The sequence below is a fragment of the Theobroma cacao genome, chromosome 8 (genome assembly GCF_000208745.1).
Source record: "Theobroma cacao cultivar B97-61/B2 chromosome 8, Criollo_cocoa_genome_V2, whole genome shotgun sequence".
Lineage (NCBI taxonomy): Eukaryota > Viridiplantae > Streptophyta > Magnoliopsida > Malvales > Malvaceae > Theobroma > Theobroma cacao.
The window spans coordinates 8,189,290-8,208,867 of NC_030857.1; the positions used below are offsets into that span (position 1 = coordinate 8,189,290).

The window sequence follows — 19,578 nt, forward strand, 5'->3', positions numbered from 1 at the left end:
AAAAGTATTTCCCTAAGCTACAAGCTAAGTGCTTATCTAATTGATAAATGCAAATTGTTACATCAACCCGGATATATCATTTATAGGCAGATCAACAATGCCAACAGTGATGATCCCACTTTCATTCTACGACTATTCCTATACACAATTATTCAGTAGACTCTAGGGACTTAATCAAGTTTCAAACAATTTAGAATTCCAAATACAAATTATGGTTTAAACCAAATTAAAGGAAACTTAACCTCAACTTTAAAGAAGAAAAGATCGCAATTGAGAACTACTCAACCCTTAAAACTAAAGACATCCATGTTCCATAATATAATTCTGCATGGCACAAAGAATGAAAAATGAGATTCCCAGTACCAAATAACTAATTCCTTGATGAAATGCACCATATTTCATGCCATTATATGGTAGTAGTGAATCACCAGCAAATACTGAAATCATCAAGAGCTAGTAAATTTATAGAGTTCATTGAAGTCAAATCTATAGACATGCCATTAAAATACACATATATGTTCCAAATAGCAAGACTCAATTGAACAGCATTCACCAAAAAGTTCTTACATCTGGGCATGACATATATCAACTACAATCCAAAAGACAAAATCTGTTCTAAATAAATTTAACCTAAAGGATGGGTCAATTAATACCAAACCATAAAAGTTCCTAAAAGTTCACATGGCAATAGGAATTAATCAATAGCGTTCCACACACATAACTTTATACAATTGCACATTTTTACCTCTTTCTCACGAACTCGAGCAAAACTCATAGATCCAGTAGTGTGTACACATTGTTGCTTTTTACGAGATATCATACCTCTGATGCTACGTATCTACAACTCATATAATATAATTATCACTAAAATACTTGTTCGTAATAGTTGTAACAATTATTTCTACTAATACTTGAAGTCAAGATCATACATTTCCTTCCTTAGAACTCCAAAATGCAACCAACACTTTCCAATGTTCAAAAGGGACTCCTTCAGGACAATTTTTAAGCCGAACATCATCTGTTTTATATATAGAATAAAAACTCCTCTTCAATCGGCATTTGTAATTCCTCCAATCAGTTGCTATTGTGCTTAGGACCCATTTTTTGGCACGTGCCTCAATGTCAAACTTTGCCTACAAAATTGAATTGCAACTATTATAAGTATAATGATTAAGAAATAATCATATATAAAAATTCAAAGGTTCTTTGGCATGAAGGGTTTGTAATACCTTCACTAGATCCCACATGTCATTTTTATTAGATTGAGGCATTGCTCGCCAATCAACATAAACAAGAGGAGCCAACATAGCATTCCGTGCCAAGGTTCCCAAGAAAGTGCTTAAATTGTTAACAGCTTCATCAGTGGGACCAATAGGCTGGTTTCTTGTGTTTAATAAGATGAAATTACGATTGTTTTCAATCAATCCATGAATTCGAAGAGCCCTAGTAGGCCCCCTAGTCTTTTTGGTTGATAAACCAACATAAAAAAAGTAAGAAACAAAAATATTATAAGAATTTTAAAACAAGAAAATGTAAAAAAAAAAAAACAGATTCAAATCAATAATTATTTTTCATCATAACAAAATTGTTAACATTACCTTCATTTTCAAAATTATCATCAACCAATGAAGGTGGCCCTTGACTAGCAAAGTGTTGCACTTCAAAATTCATTTCCTTCAAATAAATAAAAAGTTCATTAAACTATCATGAGTTTTGGAGAAAAAGAAACAAAAAATAAAAAAAAAAACATATTTGAGTACATTTCAATTATATAATAACAAAGAGTTAGTTGGCTATTAAATGAAAGATACATAAAAAAAAAAAAGAAACTTTTGCTTCCACTAAAAAAAACATGAAAAGGCTAATAACAATATTTTTTTTCACACCTTTAAAGGCTATTTTGTCCAAGAGGGAAATTGCTGTCCTTGTTTGGAATGAGAATAAACTTATTGAGAATGAGGAACATGTAGCTGTGGGTGGGGTTGTGGTGGTTGTGGGCAAGAACAAGTACTAGTCCCTCTTGTAAGAAAATTTGACATAGTGTTGGACTTTTTATGCTTAGTCTTTGCCTTTGTAATAAAAGTTCTCTACTGGAAAAATACCACAAATAAAAGTTAAAACAAAGAAAAAGATTATACTAAAATAAAAAATAACAAATAAAGAAAGTCAAATGAAGAATACAACCTTGAGCAACATCCAAAAATGTGTCATTATTTCTCTATTTGAACACCATCTAATGATTTATTGATTGTTACTCCATCCATGTCATCCCTTGAATAACTAACACTATCATCACTAACATTGATAATTGGATCTGAAAAAGACACATTTGGCTCATTATCAATTTGCCATGCAATGTCTTCATTTGATCTAAACATATCATATAAGTCTCTTGGACCACTAAGCTTGATAACAACATGCCAATCCTTTTCAATTGGATCTTGGATGTAAAAAACTTGCTGCACTTGAGATGCCAATACAAAAGGATCATTCTGACAAGTTAACCTCGTGAAGTTCACAAGTAAAAATCCAAATTCATCTTGCTTCACTTGAAACCAATCACATTTAAATACCACAACATTAAAATTCCCATAGTAGTCTAACTCAATGATATCTTTCAAGACTCCATAGTATGTAACATTCCCTTTGATTGGATTTTGATCTTGAGAACTTGCATAACTTTCAGTTAATGCCGTAATAACCACCCCACTATTTTGAGTCTTTATTTTCTTTTCACGATCTTGAGTGTGAAATCGAAAGCCATTAACAATGAAACCTTTAAGCCTTCTAACCACACGACTAGGACGTCGTGACAACCATTTAATTTCCTCTAAAACTTGCTGGTTTCTAACCCGAGTTTTAAACCATTCATGAAATTCGAGGCTATGGCTACGTGCTCTATTCCATTTTCTTGAACCATAACACTGCATAATAAGTTTTTCATGCTCTTTACATGCAACATAGGAAACAAGAAAATATCTATAAGTATATACAACACTCTAAAATCAAATAAAAAAACTGAAAATGTATCAATGAGATAAAATCTTACTTTAGGTACTACTCAATTGCAAGACAATTGAAAAGCACACACCTATGTGCCTGAATCCAAGAGTTGAAGTCTAATGTAGAAATCTCACCACTGTCTAAAAAGCGACCCATTCTTGGGAATAAACCAGACTTTTGTGAGTCCATTCCAGCATCATCATAATTCCTATAAGGTCTATTGAACCTTGTTTCAACACTATCATCCAAGTATCTTGAACAAAAGTTAATGCATTCTTCTGCTAAATAGCCCTCTGCTATACAACCTTCTGGATGATTTTTATTACGTACATAAGATTTCATTTTTAGAAAATATTTGTTAAAAAAATAGCATTAATAATTTGAGCAAAACCTACTTCATGAAACTTAGCTAATAATATAATGATTATACATACCTCTCTACAGCGTACATACAACGATATTGGACTGGTCCACCTAGCATACCTTCACGTGCCAAATGAATGGGCAAATGGATCATGATGTCAAAAAAAGATGGTGGAAAAATTCTCTCAAGTTCACAAAGTACCACTGCAATCTCTTTTTCCAAGCGCTCAAACTCTTCTAATTGGATAACTTTAGTGTATATTCCTAAAAAAAAGGCACTTAGTCTAATCAAGACTTTGACTACATGTTTTGGCAATACTTTTCGAACAACTATGTGAAGTACATAGTGCATTAGAAAGTGACAGTCATAACTTTTTAGTCCTGAAACTTTATGTTCTTTGAGATTGACACACCTTGAGATATTAGTTGCATGGTTGTTTGGAATTTTCAGTCCTTTCAAAACTTCACAAAGAACACCTTTTTCCTTTGAAGTCATTGAAAAGCATACAGGAGGTAGAAGTATCTTGTCAAGTGCTAGAGTTCTAGGATGAAGCTCTTTTCTTATACCCAAATCTTGTAGGTCAAGACGGCCTTTCAAATGATCTTTTGTTTTGCCATCAATATCTAGGAGTGTGGCAAGTAAGGAATCATAAACATTTTTCTCTATGTGCATTACATCTAAATTGTGACGTAAGAGATTATACTCCCAATAAGGTAGATCAAAAAATATACTTTTTTTCTTCCATGGATTATCTTCATCTACACGCTTTTGAGTCTTTCCAAATTTATTATTAAAATCCTTCAATACTTTTAACACATCAAACCTAGAAAGCGACATTGGTGAAGAGCCTAACTCTATAGTTCCATCAAAAGATTTCTTATCATACCTCTATTTATGATTTAAATCCAAAAATCTTCTATGCCCCATGTAAACATTTTTCTTACTATGGTTCAAGAATATGGAAGAAGTTTCATAGTTACAAGTAGGACAAGCTAGGTATCCTTTAGTACTCCATCCAAATAACATTGCATAACCTGGAAAATCACTAACAGTCCACAATAAAGCTGCACGCATTTGGAAGGTTTGTTAGCTTGAGGCATTAAAAGTAGTAGCTCCAAACTCCCATAACTCCTTTAATTCTTTAATTAAAGGTTGAAGATAAACATCAATGTTATTTGAAGGTGATAAAAGACCAGGAATCAAAAGAGATAACAAGAAGTATGAAGACTTCATGCACATCCATGGAGGTAGGTTGTATGGAATTAGTATGACGGGCCATATGCTATATGACAAACTCATGGTTCTAAATGGGTTGAAGCCATCAGTTGTTAAGCTAAGCCTTACATTACGAGGATTTGCTGCAAAATCAGGGAATAAAGAGTCAAAGTCTTTCCAAGCTTGAGAATCAGCTGGATGCCTTAATTTCCCATCTTTAGTACGACTCTTTTCATGCCACCTCATTGCCTCAGTAGTCTTGGAGAATAAAAACAACCTTTAGAGTCTTGGTATCAAAGGAAAGTACTTAAGAACCTTTTTTGGGATTTTTTGAAGTTTTGTAAAAGTACTTACATCTTGATCTTCATGATATCCTTCCCATCTTGAAGCTCCACATATATGACAAGATGTTGCTTCAACATAATTTTCCAAAAATATTATACAATCATTACAACACGCATCAATTTTCTCATACTCAAGACCTAAACCTTTCATAATCTTTGCTGCTTCACTGTAGGATTTTGGTAGTGTTTCACCTTCTGGTAATATTGACTTAAGCAACTCCAAAAACATGGTAATTGTAGCATTGCTACATCCAGTCTTTCCTTTGATATTAAGCAATCTAATAAGAAAAGACAGCTTATTAGATTTTTTGCACCTCAGGTATACATCCTCTAGACAATCCTTCATCAATTCAAAAAATATCTTAGCATCTAAATTTGGGTCCTTACCACCTTCTTCTTCATTGTCCTCAAAATAACCCATATGATCATCGTAACCTTCTTGCCTCATAACATCTTGCACTAATTGCTTTACGTCATCATGCATATTTGACTAATCTCCCATACCTATATCATCATCAACACTCACAGAAGGTGATGACCTTTCCCCATGATAAATCCAATGGATGTAACCTTGATCGATTCCTTTGCAAATAAGATGATTATAAACTTCATCGGGATCTTTCCACAAACAATTGTTACAAGTCTTACAAGGGCACAAAATCAATCTTCCCTTTGACCCATTTGCAAATGCAAAATCAAGAAATTGCCTAACTCCATCTATGTATCCTTTACTCAATCTAGAACAACACATCCAACTCTTATCTATCATCTTTACAAAACTATCCAAATTCACTAAAAAAAAAGACTATTGAAAAGTAAGTCTACTTACGATAATTCTATATAACACAAGACAGAAATATATAACAGTACTATAAAAAAAAAACTAGCATTAAAACAGTAGCAAAAAGAACAAGACAGAATATTCAGATAATCATTGACTTATTCCATCTTAATAATTTCAAAAACTTCCTTGATGTGTTTAAAATACATACCTAGACAACTTGCTGGAACTGAAATATTGGTGGATGATTCTGTGGACTTGAAGATGAACTAGCCTTGACCTTTTCAAACTCAGTATCAAGCAACTTCTGAAATCAGTTAACTGTAGTTAAAACATGGAAGCAACAGATGACATTAATTCAATAAGTGTTAGTATACAAAATGATATTACTAAACCAAAATATATAAATATTTTTCATAAAAGAAATAAACTGAATTGAAATTTAGCTCCAAAAGAATCTTTTAAATTAAAATTATAAAGTTTAGTTACAATTAGAAGTTTATTTATCTAACTTAAAGAAGAAGCCTGTGCAGTTAACACATGAAATTTCCTAAAAATCGAACTAACGTGGATTAGCAATAAAAAGCATGGAGGTCAACACACATGCTTACTTGCACAACTTTCATAGCACTCATGGAGGTCATTTTCCTAACAGAAAAGATTGAGACATCCACAAAACGACTTGTTGATGATTGCCCTTCAATTATCCAATGAATAATAATGCTACGAGTATAATATTTGTAAAAAAAACTTGAATAATAATACTTGAACATTATGTAATTAAATTAAACAGCACCCAAGCATTTCAAACAGTTTCATTCCAAATCCCCATTCTTCATTTCAGAAAAAAAAACGTAATATTAGTTTTTCTTTTTCATTGGACAAACAATTAATATTTAGTTGTAATAATAGGATGGAAATTATGCTAGGTTTTCATTTTTAAAATTCTTTTCTTTTTGTTTGTTTCAGTTTCATTATTTGGTTAACCCCCTCATCTGGTCATCCCAAATTTATTACAATAATGGTAACTTCTTAATTAGTTTTTACAGTTTCTTTTGTTTTTTCATTTTATTTTCTTGGTAGGGAGAAATTTAAATGGTTTTAAACAATATTTGGTTTAATAAGGTAAGTTGATCAGTCAAATGACAGTCAAGGAAGATTGTAAAAAATGGACCAAATCAAAGCTCAGATCTTAAGGCAACTTTAGTGAAGATTCATTTCCTTTTAGGTATTAATACGATGAGGATTCACTTGCTTTGAATAATTTACCTTTCCATATCACAAAATTCCTTTCCACATAATGACCTTTTTTGAGATTTTACTTCCTCCCAAGCACCACTGCTTTATGTAAATAATAGATAGACTGTTCACTCTAGAGATCTTTATCTATTTAAATTCTCATTTCTACAATTTTCCAACTATAAAAATATTTATATTTATAATAATTATTATTTAATGTAAATAATAGTATAATGTTGATAAACTATTAGTTTGTTAAATTAAAAGCAAACTAAGGTATTCTCTACAGGGTATATCATCTACAAGGTATTCTTTACAGGGTATTCTCTACAGGATATAAACTTAATGTTGGACTTGTCAAAGGCCTTTTTATTTTCTCTTCTTGTAGGAGAAGTTGCTCACATCAGTGCAGGGTATTCTTTATACTTCCAACTTTTAATTTAACAGCTCTTCATTTTATGAAATTATGCTCAATTATAATCTTATTGACATCATGGCACTAAAATATTGTTTACACCTAATTTACTCTCCTATATATCTCACTTGTGCATCAAGCATTAGCTGACTTAAGTGAGATCTTCAAGGTTAAAGAAACTACGTGGAGCTATGTGAATTCTAAATGAGTTGAATGTTGAAATACTCAAACCCTGGAATCTACTTGTTTATATTTTGATCACATTAAAGCAGTAAGCCATGGACTTCGGTTTTGGGCCACTATAGCACATGTGTTGGAAAAGAGATGTAGGTTTTATCTTGTCCTGATTATTCTACTAAATTGTACCAACTTTAAATTAATAATGGACTTTGGTTAAATTAGTTGTCATTCAAAAAAGGTTATATCTGAGTCAATGAAATATGTGAAATGAAATTCTAGAACAATGCACTCTTGACACTTAAGCATGTCTACTGATTACAAGGAGTTCTAGTTGAAATTAGAACCCAAACACGATAGATCTATATCACTTATATGTAAATCTCTAAAATTCCTATGAGAAAATTACTGTTTATGGCCTTACAGAGTTATGTCTTGCCTCCAATCTCTTGGTACTATCCACTGACTCCCTTGGATTCGCCTACAAAGAGATCGAGGAAATTATAAGTTCTGGAAAAAGAATGTTGCAAAAGAACAATTTAATAAGACAAGCCTAAATGTTTGACACTCATAGCAACTTTAAACAAGGTGGCAAAGAAACCACAGATCTCAATAATCTTTTCCCCATAGCAAAAACATTACATAGCCAAAGAAAATAAAACCAAACCCTATATGATATAAGGACTTTCCTCACATTCCATGGAATCTCTATCTTCACGTTCACAATGAAATTTCTCTCAAATTCAAAAACCTTAGAGTGAGAAAGAGAGAAGAGAAGAGAATATGATTGGGAAAAACCTAGAGGCAGATGAAATTTCTAAGGGGTTTTAAGAAGTTGTGATTTGAAGAAACCAAAGAGAAATCACAAATTCAAAATTTTTTTTTAGTGACAAAAAAAAATTGGGGGAAAGAGTATAGAGAACTTCTTGGGCAAAAAAGAAATAAAAAATGAATTTTTTTGTTAAACCCACACATATATGTAGTTAATACACTTTATTAACAAAAGAAAGAAAATCATATATTGTTTTCTTAATACACTTTATTAATGCAGTTAAATGAAATTCTTTAAGTGTTATTTAAAATATTTAAATGCATTAATCTAAGTGTAACTAAAAAAATGCAGCTAAAGTCTCAAAATGTTGTAGTGCTTCCTTTTATATATACTTGTCTTAAGATCAAATGAATATGAGTGTGAAAAAATTTTGTATTTTTTGAGGTTTTTTTTTTCTTTGATTTTCAGCATACTTTGAGGTTCTTTTAGATTCTAGTCCAAATATTTAAATTGTTGTTTTGCACTAGAAACCAAGGAAAACATCTTATTTTTCTGTACCTGTAGTTTTTCAGTCTATCCAGAAAAAGACCTTGGATAACACCTTATTTCCTTGGTACAAATTCTATCAAAATTTACTGCACTGGAAATTAAGGTTTTTGGTTTTTCCTTCTGCCACTTCCCTTTGAGTAGTTTTGGATGAATATTGTGAGTTACATTTAAAACTAACAATTGTTATCATAGTTGTTTAAGGGCCTTGAGAGATCTGTGTGTGAGTGAAAAATCAAAGTTTCATAGAAAATAAGAGAAGTGTTACCTGCCAGAAACTAGATACATTTCAGCCATGTCTTTTAACAACTGTTCACTTCCTCCACCACCAGTTTTTACAAATGAAAACTACTATATTTGGTTCGGGAAAATGTAGACTTATTTTCAAACTTATGATTTGTGGGAAGCTGTTGAATCAGGTAAAAAACGTTCACTTCTACGGGAGAATCCAATTGTTTCTCAAATAAAGTAATGTATTGAGTAATGTTCCAACTTCCAAGTAGTATAAGGCCTTGTCTTACAATCCATCCTTCACTTCCAAGTAGTTTGTTTAGAAATTTTTTTTTTGATAAGCCGGTATATCAACTCATATGCCATCTATATTCAAACCGAAGATCAAAAGAACCCAAGCATTTGACTCATTGATTGGTGCATTATCCCCTGCTTAAAGAGTAGGGTTCGAATCCCCTCTCCCTCAATTATAAAAAAAAAAAAAACTGAAGATCATGTTTTAATATGCCCTGAATTTGATTTTGCACTGAACATAATTTGTATTTGTGTTCCCCTCCCCTAATCAATTCTACTATAGACTTTTGCCTCCACTTCGATTCTCTATTTTGATGAGCTAGTAGCTACCCCCAATTCTTACACCAAGCTCGTTGTCTCCATAAGTTCTCCTTTTATTTCTTTCATGTCGCCTCAATTCCCAACCTCCTCAATTCTGGACTCCAAAGATTTAATCTTATCATCAACAGACCTAAATACTTCTTTATCCCAGTGTTTCAAGACAGATTTTAGTTTGCCCAATTTTTTCTTTAAACAAAATCCCAAAACCTGACACCGAAATGGATTTCCAATTATCCTCCACTTCCTTCATAAACTCTTTTCACAATAATCAACACTCCATGACTCTAAAGGGTTTGGGTCCCTAGTTAGTTACTCTAGAGCTCATCAAATTTAGGCAGTGACTCGAAATAGACCTGTCACCACCCAAATTTGGGAATTTGAGACCGGTGCATTGGGGTAAACAAGTAATCTTGTCTATCCAAGTAAGCCTTTAATCAATATTCAACTGATGATAAAACAAACGAAATTCTTGACTCTATATTTCATTTGTGTATATAAATATGTTCAACCAAGTAATTCCACTTACCTCACATGCTCATGTGGGTTACAAATTGTATAACCTTTCTAAACAAACTTATAAATTTGTAATTTGTAAACATAAGCAGAAAGATAATTACAAGTCTTTTAATATCTATTACCAGCCCAAAACATAAACATGTTTTTGTAAGTATAAAACTTAAAAATCAAGTTTGACACAACCAACGAAACAACGCGACTTAGAGGTACATATGTACTGGATGCCTTCATGACAACCTACTGTAGCTGCCATTCTTTATCTGATCATGACTTTTGCAATTTTAATTCTTACTTTTATTTTTATTTTGATTTTATTTTTTTTTAAGAAATATTATCAGGCTTAATTTTCTATTGGACATCCCTAAGTCTCAAAAGTCCGAAGAAAGTTTATATAGCCTCCAAATGGGCCTTTAAGACCCAAAAGTTAGCAAGTCCAGAACTAAAAAATATCAAAACAAATAAATAAAATATATAATAAATAATTTTCTTTTTCCTAATAAAAATAAAAAGGAATTCGTGATTTGCTGCCATGCTTGGTATGGCAGTTGATGCAGTTGTTGTGGTAGCCAGCTAAGGCTAAACTGCCACAACAATTAGCCTACTTCTTCCCCAAGTTGAATCAGTGCCTCTTTCTCTCAAAGTTTGCCAATTTTAACTAAGTCTTCTTCTTTTTCAGGATTTATCTCTTTTTTCCCCCCTCTCTCAAATGGTGAAAGATTAAAGTTAATTTTAAATGTCAATAGCAAACTGCCAAACCCAAAGACGCTATCATTGGTAGCATACAACCACAAAGATATTGCCACTAGCAGCAAATAAAAAGGAAGGATTTTGAAAATTCTTCCCTTGCTTATAAAAGAGGATCTAAAAAAAAAAAGGAAAAACAGTAGAAAAAAATAGAAAATCCCAAAAATTTTTCTTTCTAGCAGCTGTGAAACTCTAAAAACCCAAAAAGAAAAACTTTCTTTCACCAACCGTTAATCACACAGAAAACCCTAGAATCTAAACCCTCACTACTAAACTTAAAATACCATAAATAAAAAAAAAACCTCTAAAAGAACCTAAAATCTCTTGGCATTAACCACAAAATCTAGGATTTAGTCTTCTTACTTTTTAGGTTATGGTTTGTCGATTCATAGTATCTAGGAAGTGGTTTTTGGGAGAGTTTAGTGCTTGATTTAGGCATTTGTGTTGGTCTTAAAAGAAGTGCGAAGGAAGGGTGCATAGCACTATAAAAATATTTTGAAGCTAAATCTTGAAATTTAAAAAATCGTTTGGAAGATTTGAGATTGATGGTTGAAAACTTGTTGGGGTTAGTGAACACCAAGCAAAGAGAGGTTAAGAGAAGTGGACAAAACATAATATTTATAGTGGTTTAGTCCATTTGCCCTACATTCACTACCTTAATCTTACCAATCAAGGACTTTCAACCTAACTTCACTAAAACTAATAGAATTAACAGCTTTCACCAAACTTTTACAAGGTGAGCTTCTAACCCAAGCTCTAAACCCTTACAATAACCTTTAGAGTGCCTTACACACTCTAACCAATCAAGAAATAAGAAAAAGATTGAGTACAGTTGATCACTTAGTTGATCTAATGTACAAATTCAAGCTCAAACTCTTTTACAAGGATTGCAATGAAATACAAGTGTAAAGGAGAAGGGTTTTGGTCTTGTAAGCTTTCTCAAACTCTTTGGCGCTTCTCTTGTTCATTTTTTATCATTCGAGAGCCTTTTTATACTTGAGAGACAACTTCTAGCTGTTAGAGGCATATTTTGGCTGTTGGAAATGTTTAGGCCTTGTTTTAGCCATCATTTTGTCATTTGGTGCTTAAATTTAAATGTGTTGCTAATGAGCTTTTAATTGATTAAGGGTGAGCTTTAACCGATTAAGCCCTTTCTATCTTCCATTGTCTTGCAGTTCACTTCACCATGTTAACTAGTTAAAGGGAACTTTAACTAATTAAGAACTCTATATTTTGTGACACTTTCAAGCACTATTTTTAGCCAACCTTCTTTCAACTAATTAAAGCTTCCTTTAACTAATTGAAGCTTCTCTCCCTTCATCCTTAATTGATTAAAATAGGCTTCAATCGATTAAGAAATCTTCAAATTTGAATTTTTTTGTTCGGTGCCCTTTAACAATCAACATCACATTGAGTTTAAATTTTGGTGCTTCTTGGTACCTCAAGTTTGAGCTTTAAACCTTTTTGTTAACCAGTTAACAACTTTTTATTTTGCATCCAATACCTCTTTAATCAGTTAAGCCTTATGCTAACTGATTAAAACTTTTATTTTTTCCTTTAAGTGTAGTGTCCAGTTTTGCCTTAACTGATTAAAGCTTCATGTTAATCAATTAACAACATTTTTGTTTCCAATAAGTCTTTTTTTCCTTACTTCTTTAACTGATTAACTCATCTTCTAAATGAGCAAGCTTTGTGCCTTGTTTTTAAACATCAAATTTATTATGAGAATTAAACTTTATCTTGCACACTTAAGTAATGTAATTAGATATCAATGAATAATGAATGTTTTGTTATCATCAAAAACACATGGAGTCAACATTCTTCCCTTTTTTTGATGATAACAAAACACTCATAGATTAAGAGTGCAATGTCTATGTGCATTACGTATCTATGTGCAGATAAGGGATTCTCCCCCTTAATATGTGCATAATAATTTCAAGATTTTTCTTGCTAGTGTGTATATGTATTTATGAACAATTATTGATAATGGAAATAATCATTAATCATAGATAGAAACAAACAATAGAAATCCAGCAATTGTTCACAAACAACCCACAAAACAATAATTGTTCAAATAAATTGGCAATCAAAATAAACAAGCAATCCTAAATAACCCTATCTTCTATTTTGTCCACTTTTTATCATCAATCAAAAGAGGGGTCTACCTATAGGTTTCTCCCTAGTCTAAGTCAGTGGAGGATTCATCCGTTCCTAAGTTAGTGACTAAGGTTGAACTTTGAGAGGTCTAAGAGCTTCCAATTCAAATGAAGATGAAGATATGGGTTTTGGGAAAGAAGGTGCAAGTTTAAAAGTTGGCTGAAGAAGAGATGCAGCAAGTTTTGTCAACCAAAGCTTGAGGGTCCACGACCAATGCATGACCTAGGCAAGCAAAGTCCATGAGACCCCGAGCAATCCCTAAAATTCAAATCACATAACACATAGCCAAGGGAATTAATAGTCAAATAATTATAATAAAATTCAAATATATTACATCATCCCTGGCTCATAATCCATACATATATTCAAAGGTCATACATTGGCCATCAAATCGAGTTCATGCATAACAACCATCATACAATTCAAATGGCACATTGTGCCTAACATATTTACAACTAACCAAACTAGAAGGCGGAAAGCCCATACAGACTCAACGGAATGACATATTGGGAGAGAAACATACCAGATGCCAATTATGTGTCTGTCCAATCGACAATACTTGCCACGTAACCCCATAGCTTTTCTTATCTGCACATGGTACAACAGAAATGTGAGTCATCTAATACTCAATGAAGGGATACTATCACAACATAATATTTTATATATAAAATATATTGAGACCTATCTAGCCATAAGATTTTCATATTCAAACATCTCCAATTCAAAGGGGCAAAGATCATCCTAATATCCTTCATGCATAACTCCTCATATCAACTCTTGCTGGATCACATCTCAACGGCGTATCATATCCATAATTTCCAAATTCTATGTCCTTACATCAATTCATATCGATTCAAGGCTTATCTTTAAAGCCGCTATCATTAAACTGGGCTTCATAGGCACACCTTAGTTGCCGAGAACAAGTTCAAATCTTATTTACAAATAATTACTTATTTCAAAGCTTTTCATCAAATCTCATTCACAGTGGTCACCACATATTCATCTTTCAAATCAAATCATGCCATTCTTGATGCATGTTATCATAGTCAAACGAAATCAAATGAGTGGTCCTACCCTGGACATGGTCAAATCACACTCGATGGCCAATCGACGGAGAATCAAATCACGCTCAAGGCAAAGTCATTGGCAGAGAAACAGATCACGTGCGTGCCATAACAACGGGTGGAGAACAAATTACGCACAATGCTGGAGCAACTGGTAAAAAATCATATCATCAACTGGAGTAATCTTCAAATGGTCGGCATCACCTAGAGTAATCTCGACATATGGCATCAAAGCACTGCAAGTAAGATTAATGCCATTGTCCTTACTTATCACCATCCCTATAGGCACACAAAGTCATAAGGCGTGGGACTCCACTCAACCTCTAATCAAATCAACATTTGGAATTCATCCCTCAGACGGAACACATATCCACAAATTAGGCCATTATGCTTGTGACATTCCATGCGTCCATATCAAATCATATTCAAAATCAACGAGCTTCAATCATCTCTAAGCTTAGTATAATTCTAAATGCCTTTAAATCTCTAAAGCGTCATCAAACAAAACATAATCAATTTATAGGCCCTCATGCCCTTAACCCCACATGGGTATTCATCATATTCAATTCTATTAATCATGGCTTAACAGCCTTATGCATATCCTCAAATCAACCACAAATACGTGGGCGTTCATGCATATATCATGCCCATAAGTAATCATGGTCCTTCGGCCTCACATATTTAATATCACTCAATCGCTATGCCATTAACCCAAATACGTATCAGGCCATATACCTACTTGGCAGCCCATTCATCATAATTCAGCACAGTCATTAATCCATGATTCATATCGCACCATGTGTAAACCTCTTGCTCTAGGTCCTGCATACCATGGGTTCCAATACAATACCACTCTTGGCTCACCACAAATTACACAAACACAAATTTCCTATCTTAGATAACTAATTAGCCTAGGCATCCTCATCTAGGCATACAATCATATTTGTTCTCTAGCCTAGGCACATACCTTTAGGCACACACACACATGCACACACATAAATATACACATCAATTCTCTAGCATAGGCATTCTCATATAGGTATACACACACATTTAAGTACCATGGCAGTGCATACATTACGTGAGATGCATCACATGCATTTAATTAAATCTCACTCACCTCGAAAATCAAAGGCGCTCCTATAATTGAGCTATAATCCTTGGCCTTTAGCCTTACTATAGCTTACCAACGAGTTAGGTGACTTCAACTTTCCCTTAAACACATTAAAACATCATAAAAATATTTATTTCCTAGCTTTTGAAAATATCCAGCTTTTCATAAACACCCAAATTCAATATACATGTTCATTCTTCCAACAAATGAGCTAAATCCTTACCTTAGAAGCTGGGCTACCTAATCCTTAGCACTAAATCCCTAGCAAACTCAAGGGAGAAAAATCTCACCAAAGTTGGACCAAATTGAATCTAAGTTATTAACCAATTAAATTGAAAATCAAATGATAAAAACGCTTAATATTACCTCCAAAAGTGTTTCTCAAGCTTAGATCTAGCTCAAACAAGCTCTAAATGCCATTTGGGGACTTAGGGTTTCGTATGAAGTACAGAGAAAAATAGAGAGAGAATGGGTTTTGTTTTAAAAAGAAGGAATACCTAAAATCCCTTTTTATTTTTTACCTTCATACATGGATGTATCGATACATTTAGGAATGTATCGATACATTCTTAACAAATTCCCTCTAAATGTATCGATACATGAGGCCATGTATTGATACATGTTATTCAATTTGCTCTCGACTTCAAATGTATTGATATATTTGTACAATGTATCGATAGATGTTCATCTTTCCTCAAATCTATTGATACATCATCATATGTATCGATATAAAATCCTTAGAATGCCTCACATTGTTCTTTCTACCAAGAATGTATCGATACATGAGGGGATATATCAATACATTTTCCCCTGTAGGCAATTTTAAGTCTTTCTAAGTTTCAAAAATCCAACTTAACACCCCAAATCCAATCCTTGTTAAGCTCATACCTCAAATAGCTCATATAATTCAAATCCTCATTCATATATTCTCAAATAGACATCAAATTAAATCAAATCCTCAAACTATAAGATTAATTCATCATTTTTATTGATATTTTCCTTAACATCATATTTAAGTGTCAAAGTGCCAAACATATGCACAATTCCATTGAAAACTGTCCTTTATACCAATATTCATAGTCATACACCAATAAGTGTAGTCATATTCACCAAAGTTCAATTTAGCTCACCAATTAGCTTAACTATTTCATCATATTATCAAAATCCTTAATGTACAGTAAAATTCAAAGGTTTTCTCTATAGACCATAATTGCTCATATGTATGCTCGACAAGCATATACATCAAGTATTCAAGTTTACTTATCAAATCACTTGGCTAACATTACATTTAGGCCATATCAAAAATCAAAGGTGTTACAGGTCTAGTAGATTTTCTTTTTCTAAAACCTTTGGCCTTGGTGGCCATTGTCTTTTGCCTTTTCCATAGGGTTTTGTAAGGACAGATTTTATTGCCACTGTGTTTTCCCTTTCTTGATCCATTTTTTTTCCATTACCTTTTTCATCTATCTTTTCTGTCTTAACTTCTTGCTATGCAACTGATGTTGCTTTAGAATAGCCTGTTGCCCTTTTTGCTTCTTCTCTCACTAGTTGAGAAATGAAGTTTTCCATGAGTATTTCTTTGGAGGTACTTGGTGTTGTTGTTAATGTTGTTTTCGCAGCTTGCGAAGACTTCTCCCAATCATCTATTTCTACTTCATTTTCCTTTTCTAACTTCTTTCTCATTTTTTCCATCTTACTCTGCTTCTTTTCTAGTTCCCATTTCTGCTTCAATTTCAACTACTATTTCAACATTTTGGTTCTTTTTCTCAGGTTCTGCTATTGGAACCTCAAAAGGAGTCTCATCGGCATCTTTAGTAGCTTCAGTTTCAATATCAGAAGCATAAACCTCAACCTCCTCTATAATAGTCCTTTCATTTAAAGAGCTTTCTATTGTGCCTTTTCTTTAGGAGTAAAGATTTTAGCTTCTTTTCCTTTAAGAAGAAAGTTATGAATGTTTTGAAAACTTTCTTTTATCTTTTTTATCTTCTCTTCCATTTTCCTTTCTCTTTCAACTTGTGCAGTCAGCTTCCCATCCATCCTCAACAATAGGTCAAGTATAATAGCATTAGGATTGATGGTTGGCTTGTGCTGGATGAAGGTGGCACAAGGGCTTCACTTTTAAGGGTTGCAGGTGCACCTTTAAGGAACTTGATGCATTCTTTTCCTACTAACTTGTACCCCATCTTGAGGAACTTGATGCATTCTGTTCCTGCTAGCTCGTACCCCATCTTTATAAGGTTACCTAGGAAAATTCCTTTTTCCTTGCTTTTGGTTAGATCAGTTTGATATTTGATACTTTAGAATCCTTTTTTCTTGCAGAGAGAAGATATAATTTTCTCAAAAGGCAAATTGTTACTGGTGCATGCCCTTTTTATTCTCTCAATCATGTATCTTCCAACATTAAATGGAATTTCATTTAGAGCAAACTCAATAAGCCAAAGGTCTTAAGCATTTACATAGCTAAAGCTACTGCTTCTGCCATGAAGTGTAAATGCCAAAAAGTAATGAAATATTCGCATGTACTTAACCTTAATGATTGAATTCTATAACTTCATTTAAGTGATAGAATTGCTTATAGTGCTTAATTTCATAACTTAAGTCAAGTTTGATCATGACATATATATTTATATTGTGTGCTGAAATAGTTGAAATTTATTTTGAATATACATTTAAATGCTAACTATGTCTTCATTGAACCTTAATGTTTACATGTCTTCGACCGAGGTATATATATAACCGAATTTTGTGCCCCTCTAGTAGGCTGGTCCACAGAACCCGCCCACTATAGCAAGCTAAACCTACTATACAATAAAATTTTGACAACATGACATGACTAATATTATACTACCTAGCCTGTAAATGTAAAACAGAACAATTCATATAGTTCACAAACCACAATTCCAGCCAGTCATGCCAACACATTATCATAAGCCATCAATTAGAACCATAAATTTACAACACATCAAGTGGTCTCCAGTTACTCTATTTTCAAAGCCATTATTCAATTTCAAGACAATTTATAAAATCATTTTATTTAAACATATTTTTGTTTATAAAACTTAAAAATTAACCATTTAACTCATTTTCCATAAAATTCACAAAATCGAATAAAAAGACCACTTTAGATAATTAAAATGATGATAAGGTTACTCATTATTTCGGAAGTCAAATTTTTAGAGTACTTCGACTATCGATCCTCGGGTACAATTTTTTTGCCTTTATTGGAGGATTCACCACCTAGACATAATGCACAATCAAGCAATTTACCACATTGGTGCTAAATCATTATAAAACTATATGGATTCATGAAATGGAATGCAAATTGTTCGGATTATCGTCCAAACACGGTGTTCTACACAAATTCAATTGTGTACCTAAATAAAACGGTATTGGCCTAATTCGATCTATCACTGGATTAATTGGCCAATATGTCCAATTCAACTCCAATTAACTCCATTTTTCTTCCAATTCTCCAAACCATCAAACACAAGTCAAATAGCATAAAATTTATGAAATACCCCATACTTTGATATAGTGATAAATAAAGTTGATTTAAGCCTCGAACTAGATCAAATAGAGAATTCACGATGAAATTAAGAATTTTAAAGTCTCAGAATGGTTTAATATGGTAATTCGGAGTTTGAGGTATGATTTGGAGTCAATCCGAAAAATTGACTGGTTAGGGGTGAAATGGTCATTTGCCACCTGGGGACAAAATGGAAATTTTTAGAAAAGATTTTTGACCCCATTTGACTTATTGGAGTAAGATTTGAGGTTTAGAAGTGAAAAATTTTAATTTCTGTATAATTTGGAGAAAAATGGTAAAATAGTAATTTTGCCATCCGAAATCGAAAATTTAATTTTTGAAAGGATTTTGATCAAATTTAATTATTTGGAGTATGAAATGAGTATGAGGAGTGCAAATTATGCATTATGGTAAATTTTTAATTTTTGGGGTAAAAATGTAATTTTTGAAAAGTTCAGGGGCAAAAGTGTAATTTTGAAAAATTTGCTCCACCAAAACTTTGGAAAAATCTGGAAATTTCACTTAAGACTTGGATAAGTCAAAGGGAATGCATGGTGGAAAAAGTAGGACAAATGGATGGCTAGAAAAAAAAATGAATTAATAAAATATTTAAAATATGAATAAAATAATATTATTTCATTAAACAATAAAAAAGGCATAAAAAAATCAGCCCACCCATTCTTCTTCTTCAACATTCGGCCAAGCAAGAAACAAGAGAGAGAAAGGAGAAAATAAAACCCTAGCTAAGAAATTTA

The 19,578-nt window shown here is 32.7% G+C and overlaps 2 protein-coding genes across 3 annotated transcripts; both read right to left on the bottom strand.

The window, feature by feature from the left end:
- Positions 851-8,051, bottom strand: LOC108663076. Of its 2 annotated transcripts, none has more exons than XM_018125633.1 (5): positions 7,963-8,051; positions 5,919-6,014; positions 1,599-1,674; positions 1,230-1,460; positions 851-1,133 (listed from the first exon to the last, which is right to left on the bottom strand). In XM_018125633.1, the coding sequence occupies exons 3-5, from the start codon at positions 1,617-1,619 to the stop codon at positions 924-926; spliced, it is 462 nt and encodes a 153-aa protein (XP_017981122.1). In that variant the 5' UTR covers positions 1,620-1,674; positions 5,919-6,014; positions 7,963-8,051; the 3' UTR covers positions 851-923. The 2 variants fall into 2 exon arrangements, with proteins under 2 accessions (XP_017981122.1, XP_017981121.1); XM_018125632.1 differs by having other exon boundaries at positions 5,919-6,028; positions 7,963-8,040.
- On the bottom strand, positions 2,211-4,204 carry LOC108663018. The gene is made up of 3 exons (XM_018125501.1): positions 3,438-4,204; positions 3,092-3,241; positions 2,211-2,979 (listed from the first exon to the last, which is right to left on the bottom strand). Exons 1-3 carry the CDS (start codon positions 4,202-4,204, stop codon positions 2,211-2,213), a joined length of 1,686 nt encoding a protein of 561 aa, XP_017980990.1.